Here is a 10,553-nt window from a genome sequence, read left to right on the forward strand (position 1 = left end):
AGTACAGACCCAGGATATTCAGGGAACATCAAGCAGGCAGACCAATGGAAATAGATGTGCACACACACTCATACACACTTGTACATATAAGCATAACATAATCTAACCACAGAAAATCAAAGGTAAAGAAAAATTCTGAAAGAAGACATATAATCTATACATATGGTAGATATTATCTTTACTGTATGTAATAAAATATAAACATATTTAATACCCATATTATGTTAAACATTTTAGTTTTATATATATCACTATGTAGGTTAGTTCTATAGTATAATGTAAATATGTATGTATATGTTAGTTAAATATGTGTGGTGTGTGTGTGTGTGTGTGTGTGTGTGTGTGTGTGTGTATAAACGTTTACATCACCATAATAAAATGCCTGATACACATCACATATGAAGTAAAGTCAGGGTTATTTTGGCACGGTTCTGCAGGTTCAAGTCCAACATTGGACAGCCACATGCATGATTTGGATCTCAGGTGAGAATGACATATTATGCCAAGAACAAAGCAGAGGGAGACTTCAACAGAGGTGCCACTATCCCCATTAAGGATATACCCCAATTATCTAAGAACCTCCTACTAGGCCTCATTTCTTAAAGGTCCAAAGCACCTACCTATAGCACCACCCTGGTGACCAAGCCTTTACATTATAGACCTCTGGAGAACACTCATATAAACCATAGCAATCTGCATATATAATTTTAGAATGTTTTAAATAAATATATATAACTATAAAATGAAGAATACAAAACAAATTTCCTAATCTATTGAAATAATACAAAGTCCCTGTGGGACAAAAGACATTTTCTAATACATGGAACATCTGCATTATCAGATGTGGGGATTACCAACTCATGTGTATCATACTTCTGCTTCTTTGCACTTGGGAAATTTTAAGACAATGGAGACCAATGTGATCATGTTCTTATTCTCCTATCTTTAAGAAAGGAAATGGAACCTATCAAACTAACATTCTGGTGAAGCATTACATCCTAACATCTAAAAAAAATTGCTTCTTCTAACATGTAAATCTATTTCTCATAGTGTAGGTTACAATAAGGAACTAAAATTTCCAAGTATATCAGAGCAATAGAATTAAAATACTTGCTCTCTCTGAGGCCTCAGGATTTGTTTCATATTGTAACAAATTGATCTGAATTTCAAAGGAGTCATGTCCATGTTGCATGAGGTTGATCAGCTAAGGTGGGTCTGTGAAATAAACCATTGTTAACATTGGATAAAAGGGATGCAAATACTCAGCACTACCATCTCAAGAGGAAGGAAGTAAAATGATAAAAGATGGAAAAAGATTCTCATAGCTAAGTCTTAAATACACCCACTATATGTCCAGCTCTCTGCTAAATGTGTGAGATTTGGAGTCCAAGCCTTCTTTTTCAGTTATCAAAAGTGTGGGTGATACAGATGAAAATTGAAATTTTGAATGCAAAGATGGACACCACACTGTCAAGGGAAAATTGGGAATGAGTTAGGTGTTAAAGAAAATGAGACTTTTTCCACCTAAAGAAAAAACTTTTTTAGGTTTTTTGCATTTCATGTCAGTCAGCCTACATGTGTTGCTGCTTAGTCCTTCGTCATTTCCTCATCTTGTTATTTCCTGGAGTGAGGAAAATAGACAAGTTGTACAGTAAACTCCCTTAACCTTATGCAAGAAGGGAAATCCTGAGTTAAATGCACAGTCACCAAACAAGCTAATGTATGTCTACTAGTGTTGAACTATCTAAAAGGAAATAAAGTGTTGATCACTCATGATTCATTTTCCCTGGAGTCTTACAAACGGAACACTCCTGGACCCAGAAACTGAGAAGGGAGAGAGAAAGAAAGAGAATGAATTCATCCAAATCATCTGCACTACAATGCACAGGTAAACTTGCAACTCTTTCATTTCTTCCTTAGATATTTTATTGGAAAAGGAGATAAATATGGTGAGGGGCAGGACAATAGAAAAGCACTCAGTGGAATTAAGAAAAAAATAGGAATGAGAAGAGGAAAAAAGGATGTTTAATGAGACAGACAGAGAGAAGAGGGGGGGGGAGAGAGAGAGAGATTGAGACTGATTAGAAGACTATATGTCATACTAGAAGCTTGTTAACTTGAATGCAAGGAGAGCTACCAGACTGCTATTTCTCCTTTTCTTTGATGCGCTGAGTCACTTCACTTCTGTGGAACTCACTTTCCTTGTCCTTAAAATGTATATTAGGAAGAGGGGGGAAGCTAATACAGGATTGTCAATGCTTTATCTGATTAATTTACAGCAAACTTGATAAAAGAGACACTGAAGAGAAAGGAGAGACAAGAAAAGCAGAAGGGATAAAAGGGAGAGAAACAAAAAGAGCCTTATAAATATGAAAGTACTTTTTTAACTAGAAGAACTAGAAGGAAAATAATTGTATAACTGAGTTCATGAGTCAAAGTCTTAAAATTAGTGATGGATTACTCTTAAAGTGGGGTCCTCATACCAGCAGCATCTGCAACCCCTGAAAACTTGTTGGTTCCAAATGAGCTCCTTCAAATTGCTAACTCTGGGGGTAAGGCTCAGCTATCTGTTTCAGCAAGTCCAGCAGGTGACTTTGCTGCATGCTGACACTTTAGAATTACACAATACAAACAATTCGAGTGGAAAGAAAGAAGAAAAAATAAGACTCTCTTAAATCTCTGTTGTTATTTGTCCCAGGAAGATTGACTGTGTTTGAGTCTGCCTTTCTACAGAGAGAAGACTATTCTCTTCCCAGGCATTCTTATTGACTGTGGCCAGTACCTCCATCCTGCTTCTCAGTGCCTGTTTCATCACCAGATGTATCGGTGGGTTCTGAAGGTCAAGTTTAATCCAATTCTCCACAATAATATTAAGAGTAAACTCTTCCTTGCTGCCTCTGGCTTTTCTTCTCCTGAAACATGTATTCTATTTTGTTTTTTTTTTCCCTCTTAATCTCTGGGCTATTCTTCAAACCAGAAACCCCCAACTACTAGAGGACCATTACCAGATTTCAGTGATCTCTGGCACAGTTTTCACCTCCCTGTTGCTAGAGCCCTCCCATTGTACCCTAATCATTAATGTACTCTTCTCTGTGAGACAATAACCTGGAGCTTGGATTCACTGCTCAGGACCAGATGTAAAAACAAATTACTTTTTTTGTAAGAAAGGGTTGAGAAGTTAAACTTGGAATAAGAGGAAATGCAAACATGTTTGGTTTTTCTAGGTCTTTGGGTCTGGAATAAAGTGTACTCATCTTCAAAAGTCAGGAAAACTATGAAGTATGAAACAGTCTTCTCCTTTTTAGGAAGTGAATCCCAGTGCCTCTGTAGATGGAATGAAAAGAAAATAGGATATAAACATCATAATAATTATTGCCACTTTTGTTATGAACACTAAACTGAGAAAAATCATAAATAACAACAAAAAAATGAGCATTAACTGGGCCCTTTTTCTTACAGTGACATATCACAGCTTTCAAATTTGTGATGAGAAGTTCCGACCACATGAGAATTTACGGGAGCTCTCCTGCAATAATGATGGTTCAGGTATAACAGGCCCCACTGTTGAATATCAAAATTTATAAATCTACACTTTATGGCTTCTAGACTGATTTTGGAATAAGAAAATTATCATTGGATGAGATCCTGTTTTTTAAAACAAAATGTGAAATCCTGTCTATACTATAAAAGAATGTTGAGGAAATGGTCAGGATAGAGGACAAAACTTTGGAAATGTAATTAGCATTGAGTCAGAAAATTTCAGGGACATTTGAGAAAAGTTTAGAATAAATTTGAGGATGTGTCTGAACAGTAAATCTGTAAACAGAAAGTGTATCCTATTTTCTTTTTCTTTTACCTGTATCCCAAATAAGGTAAAAGAAAAAAAGAGTACAGAGTAGAGAATTTGGTAGTACCTCAGAAATAAACTGAAAATGCCTGTATGTCTTGTCTTGCTACAAGTCTTGGAAAAATGCTGCATGATACTGGGAAGTGGACTTTCTTCTTTGAGTTATAATTTCCTCACCATTAAATTGAGAGATTTTTGTGTTTTTTTTTAAAGAAACTTCAAAGGCTAATATTGTATTATTCTTAGAAATGTTGCCAGTCTTTATGCCTTGGTTGAGAATACATTTTTAGGTAGCAAAAGAGACACTTGCTTAGGAGTCACCCAGGAAAAAAATACATAGCTTGCATTTTCTGCCCTTAATAGTCTAAGAACAAACGAAAGGGTTCAATATCAATTGCATAACTTAAATAGATGGCATGTATTGTTGTATTTACTAGCACTGACATCTAGAAAATAAAGATATGTTCAACAGACAAGAAAAATGTTGTTTATATATTTACTGATATTGGAACTATCTAAAGTCTCAGTAAGATGTGGGGAATGAACAAGGATTTATGAGGCTTCTGTTATCAATGCTGGTCTCCATAGGATCAGAAGAAATGTTATGTTTTCTTACTCAGTTCATTTGAGGCACTAACTGAAATTTCTCTTCTCCCAGGATCAGTTAAGAATTGCTGTCCATTGAACTGGAAACATTTTCAATCTAGCTGCTATTTCTTTTCTACAAACACCATGTCCTGGTTATCAAGTTCAAGGAACTGCTCAGGCATGGGAGCTCACCTGGTGGTTATCAACACACAGGAGGAACAGGTAATTGTAGTACAGGCTCCTCCAGTGTTGATGTAGTATTCTCCACATAATCCATCCCTTTCCCATACATGGGCCAATGTTTGACCCAAACTACAATTTATTAAATAAACATAATTCAATGCATGCTGCTTCTAATACTTCTAATATTTGTTTTAATTTATCTTCATTACTAGATGAACCTAACCAAAAGGCGATTTCCTTGTGGAGTTACACTATTATTTAGGGGAAAGAAAATTGGGAATTAATTTTAGAATAACCCTTTTGTTTATGAACATATCATATGAGAGAAGAAAGGCAACTACTGTCCATTATTTTTAAATTATGATTACAAATGTTTTGTGCTATAGATAGACAAGAGATTTGACTATCTATAAAAGTAAATAAACTTTGAATTAATTGTTGAAATTCTCCTGTTGATTGTTACCTTTTAAGTTTCATTTTAATGTGTGTTTTACTACAATAAAAAATTAGAAGGTAATCCTTGATGATATTATGATTTCAGATTCATTGATCTATCATTTCTTGTCTTGATCCTACTTTACCTCTTTCAATTGCAATTACTTGCAACATCTCTTCTGAAGTGAAATAGCTGATTTTCTCTTTTTTGATTTTATATCTTCCATAGGAATTCCTTTACCATGCAAAACCTAAAAAGAAAGAGTATTTTATTGGACTGACAGACCAAGTGGTTGAGGGTGAGTGGCAATGGGTGGATGGCACACCTTTCACAGAGTCACTGAGGTAAGTACCTTCCTGTAGGAAAATAACCACATTACCCACAGTCCTAAAGTTATACCACTGTTTAGGGGCATTCTCAAAACTTTTTGTTATTGTTGATACATGAAGAACATTCAGGTTGTATTAGATTCTGAAAGAGGAAAAACTCGTATAGAAGAGAGAAAGGAGGCACAATCTCTTACTTCTCCCATTTCCTGGAACTGTCTCAAGAATCAAGGAGAAATGATCAATGAAAATAGGAAGGAGATTAGAATGAAATATGTGCTCATTGAAGTTGCAAAAGAAAGAATAGAATACAGTTTTATGCCCAAAAACTAGATAAGTGGAAAAAAAACAGTGTTTTGAGAAAGCATGTAAAACTTTTTAAAAATGGTTTCCCACTTATAATGTGAAAGTGGGAATCCTTTGATAATGTCCCTTTTCTCCTTAATAATTGTATTGAATTATTAGAACACAGCACTTAAGTTTTTATCTCATTTGTTATTTCATTTTACCTAAATTATCCCTTGCTGAGAGACATCAATGTACTTAGTCTTCATCTAGCATTTGGGGAAGCTAAATGTCAAAGTATTAAATGTCTTACTCAGCTAATAAACTGCAGTTTTAAGAATAAAACCCAGAGGCTCGGGTTCTCTAGAGAAGTTGCTTCACTACAGCACTGTAAAATTTAAGGGTGTACCTAAGTTAACACATACTCTGAGTAGAATAAAGAGAACCAACTTTAACATAAGGTAAGAATGCAAAGGAAATAACTTCTCCTTATGGGTCTAAAATCATGAAGAGGCATGACAGAATAGAAAGACTAAAGAATCCAGTTCACTTTTAAAACCCACAAGTTCTATGAGTTGGACAAATGGTCTTGCTTTTCTGAGATTCCTTTTCTTCCCTGACAAAATAAAGATAATAATTTCTACATCACAAAATTATTGTAAATAACACAAAAGTGGTTTGCCTTATGTATTAGGTCACTTTATTTCCTCTTGCTGGGATTTAAAATCTCCCATGTTGGTCTTTTTCAGCTTCTGGGATGCAGGAGAGCCTAACAATTTAATTACGCTGGAGGACTGTGCCACCATCAGGGACTCTTCAAATGCAAGGAAAAATTGGAATGATATACCCTGTTTCTACAACATGTTTCGGATTTGTGAAATGCCAGAAATAAATGCTGCAAACTAAGACAAATATTTAAGAACTATATGCATGAATTAAATATATAAATGATAAGGAACAAGAACATGAATATATCCATAGCCCAACAAGAGAAAATAGTCATTCCATACCATAGGACTTCATAAGTATTCATTACTCAGATATAAATAAAACAAGTGTTTTTCAATGTTATAATTTATGATGCTGACTGAAGTACATTCTCCTCCATGTTAGGTCCTCCTCTCAGAATTTTCAAAGCAATGCACTAGTCATGAGAGGCAAGGAACTCTCCTTATGATACACTCACCTCATTGGTATTTATATGAAAGTACAGGGACATAGAGCAAGTACAGAGTAAAACAAAGAAGATTTTGGAAAATTTCTTTGAATGATTGCCTGTTGTCCCTTTCTAGCTCCTGAAAAGCCTGTCTTTTCTCATGTTGTTTTTCATCTCCTGTCCAAACATACATCTTCTCTATGTTTTCCTGTATAATAACTAAGATGCATCTTCAAGTCATGAGATAAAATATATGTTGATTTCTCTGTTCCTCTGACTAGACATTTCTGATGACTCCTATGTCATGTAAAACTTTTATTAAATAAATCTATATGGCTTCATTTTATTAATTTATCTTCTGTATTGGGACATCAGCCATGGATGATGTGATTCATAAGGGGAAAAATTATTCATTTTTCTCCTATACAAAGAAATCATACAACATGATACTTTTTCAATATTAAATTTAATTTCATTTTTATTAAGTGAAAAATTAAAAATGTAAAGGTTCTAGAACTTCAAAAAATGTATGTTTTATAGATTACCATATAAAACTTTTTCCTAAAATGTTGCTCTGTCTGGACTGGGGTGTAGCTCAGAAGCAGAGCTCTTGCCTAGCATGTACAAGGTCTGGGTGGCAACTTATAAAAATAAGTTTCTCCGAAGTAAAGAAAAATTATAAAAAATCATGTAAAGTGTTCTTACTCTTGTATTTCTTCTTTCCAGTCCCTTTCCCTTTCTTGATGATGCAGTCTGATAATCATTCATTAGGTGGGGAGCAGGATCTTATATATATGTATTTATGAGTACAAGTCTTGCAATCAAGTTTAAAATTTTCTCCACAACCATGAAATTTATCTGGAAAAATAAGGGACCCAGAATAAAGCAATTCTAAGCAGGAAGAGTGAAACATGTGGTATATCTATACCAGACCTTAAAGTATACTACAGAGCAATAGTAACAAAAATAGCATGGTATTGGCACCAAAACAGACTGGTAGAGCAAGTATAGAACAGAGGACACAGAGGCTAACCCACAAAATTACAACTATCTTATATTAGACAAAGGTGCCAAAAGCATGAACTGGAGAAAAGTTAGCATCTTCAACAAATGGTTCTGGTAAAACTAGAAATACATATGCAACAAAATGAGATTAAATTCCTATCTCTCACCATGCACAAAAGTTAACACAAAATGGATTGAGGATCTAGGAATTAAACCAGAGACTCTGCGTCTAATAGAAGAAAAAGTAGGCCCTAATCTTTACCACATGGGCTAGGCCCCAACTTCCTAAATAAGATGCCTATAGCATAAGAATTAAAACCAAGAATCAATAAATGGAATGGATTCAAACTAAAAAGTTTTTTTCTCAGGAAAAGAAACAATCTGTGAGGTGAACAGAGAGCCTACATCCTGAAAGTAGATTTTTACCCCTCACACATCAGATAGAGCACTAATATGTAGGGTTTATGAAGAACTCAACAAGCTAAGCACACAGACACACACACACACACACACACACACACACACACACACAATTAATCCAATCAATAAATGGGCCAAGGACCTGAACAGACGCTTCTCAGAAGAGGATATACAATCAATCAACAAATATATGAAAAAATGCTCATCATCTCTAACAATCAGAGAAATGCAAATCAAAACTACTCTAAGATACCATCTCACTCCAGTCAGAATGGCAGCTATTATGAAGACAAACAACAACAAGTGTTAGCGAGGATGTGGGGAAAAAGGTACAGTCATATACTGCTGGTGGGACTGCAAATTGGTTCAGCCAATTTGGAAAGCAGTATGGAGATTCCTTGGAAATCTGGGAATGGGACCGCCATTTGACCCAGCTATTCCTCTTCTCAGACTATACCCAAAGGACCTAAAAGCAGCATACTACAGGGACATAGCCACATCAATGTTTACAGCAGCACAATTCATAATATCTAAACTGTGGAGCCAGCATAGATGTCCTTCAGTGGATGAATGGATAAAAAAAAATGTGGCATTTATGCACAATGGAATATTATTCATCAATAAAAAAAGCACAAATCATGGCATTTTAAAGTAAATGGATGGAGTTGGAGAAGATAATGCTTAGTGAAGTTAGTCAATCCCAAAAAATCAAATGCCGAATGTTTTCTCTGATATAAGAGGGGTGACTCAAAGTGGAGTAGGGAAGGAGAGCTTGGGAGGAAGATTATTTCTAGATAGGAAAGAGCAGTGGGAAAGGGAGGGGGAAGAGGAATAGCAAGGATGGGGGAATGTGATGATCTTCATTATACAAAATATATGTATGAAAATTTGAATTTGGTGTCAATGTACCTTATATACAAACAAAGATATGAAACATTGTGGTATATATCTGTATTAAGAATTGTGATGCAAAAGAAAATTAAATGTATAATGGCAAAAAAAGAAAAAAGGGCTGGAGTTGTGGCTCAGCAGTAGAGTGCTCACCTAGAGCGTGTGCCCCTGGGTTCAATCCTCAGCACCATGTAAAAGTAAATAAGTAAAAACAAAAGTGTACAAGTAAAAGAAAAAATATTTAAATTTTTTTTCTCCAAAAAACTTGTACACATTTTGTCAAGTTTATTCCACTGTATATTTTTGTTGCTATTTTAAGCATAATGTTTTATTTGAAAATATTTTTATATTTTATAGAGCATTGTATTGTCAATCTTTATATATTCATAATTTAGCCAGAAATATTTCTAAACTCCCCTATTTTTTAACATTTGGCCATATGGTCCCTGATGTTTTCTATGTAGATATTTATACTCTCCATATAACTGAGCTAATAGTTCATTGGTCACTAGCCACAGGAGGCTATTGGGTATTATCCTAATTGAGATATACTAGAAATATAAAATACACATCAGATTTTTGAGAACTTGGAAAAAACAACTATAGCACTAATAATTTTATATTGATTACATGATAAAAAGATAATCTTGGATATCATTTGAATATGTTGATTTAAATAGAATAAGTTTTTTGAATTAATTTCACCTGTTTCTTTTTATTGTTTTATATGAATTAAACATATATGGTTCATATTTTGGGCTTCCAGTATGTTTCCTTTAGACAGTTTTGGTATAGAAATAATGAGAATTTTACTTTTTGCCTAGAGTTTTATTTTTATATTAAGCTAGCTAAGATAACACTTTATTGCATAAAAGCTGCTATTGTGAGCACTTATTTTGCTCTTGTTTTCTCTGATATAATATACTAATATTTTATATATTTTAAATATAATAATATTTATTATATTTTACAAAGAAAGCTTCTAATAGCTAACATTAAGTAGAACAGTTGCTACAGATTTAGTGTAGGCACCCTTTAGAATATTCCTTTTATTCCTTATTTGTTAAAAAGTTGAAACTAAGTGGTTTATTGATTTTATTAGATGATACTATCTTTTAAATATGGTTTGACCATGTCCTCTGAAGTTGCATGTGCTGCAAACTTGGCCTCCAGAGTGGCAATGTAAGAAGTGGTGGAACTTTTAATAAGTGGGGCCTGAGGGAAAGTAATTAGGCCAGTTGAGAGCACTGCCCTTGCAAGGGACTAATGTAGTTTTAGTGGTACTACATACATAACAATTTTAAGAGGTTAAAACAATGACTTCCTTTCTAGTTTGAACTGTAGCTTTATAGCTCTAAAATATTTTAACAATATAAATGAATGGGTTAAAATGTGACTCTTTCCTTCATGTGAAAA

The 10,553-nt window shown here is 34.3% G+C and overlaps 1 protein-coding gene across 1 annotated transcript; it reads left to right on the forward strand.

Annotated features, from left to right (window-relative positions):
- Positions 1–1,785: 1,785 nt before the first annotated feature.
- Positions 1,786–6,825, forward strand: CLEC4E (C-type lectin domain family 4 member E). Its single transcript, XM_081309366.1, has 6 exons — positions 1,786–1,888; positions 2,734–2,826; positions 3,460–3,546; positions 4,506–4,657; positions 5,283–5,398; positions 6,415–6,825. Exons 1-6 carry the CDS (start codon positions 1,852–1,854, stop codon positions 6,569–6,571), a joined length of 642 nt encoding a protein of 213 aa, XP_081165492.1. The 5' UTR covers positions 1,786–1,851; the 3' UTR covers positions 6,572–6,825.
- Positions 6,826–10,553: the final 3,728 nt, after the last annotated feature.

The sequence above is a fragment of the Spermophilus citellus genome (assembly GCF_964194105.1).
Source record: "Spermophilus citellus genome assembly, chromosome: 10".
Lineage (NCBI taxonomy): Eukaryota > Metazoa > Chordata > Mammalia > Rodentia > Sciuridae > Spermophilus > Spermophilus citellus.

What these genes read in the sequence shown, in the direction of transcription:
- CLEC4E (XM_081309366.1), top strand. Translation starts at nt 1,852, where the DNA reads ATGAATTCATCCAAATCATCTGCACTACAATGCACAG. An exon ending in ATCTGCACTACAATGCACAG is followed by an intron (nt 1,889 to 2,733) that starts GTAAACTTGCAA and finishes GCCTTTCTACAG; the next exon opens with AGAGAAGACTATTCTCTTCC. An exon ending in TCAACACACAGGAGGAACAG is followed by an intron (nt 4,658 to 5,282) that starts GTAATTGTAGTA and finishes TATCTTCCATAG; the next exon opens with GAATTCCTTTACCATGCAAA.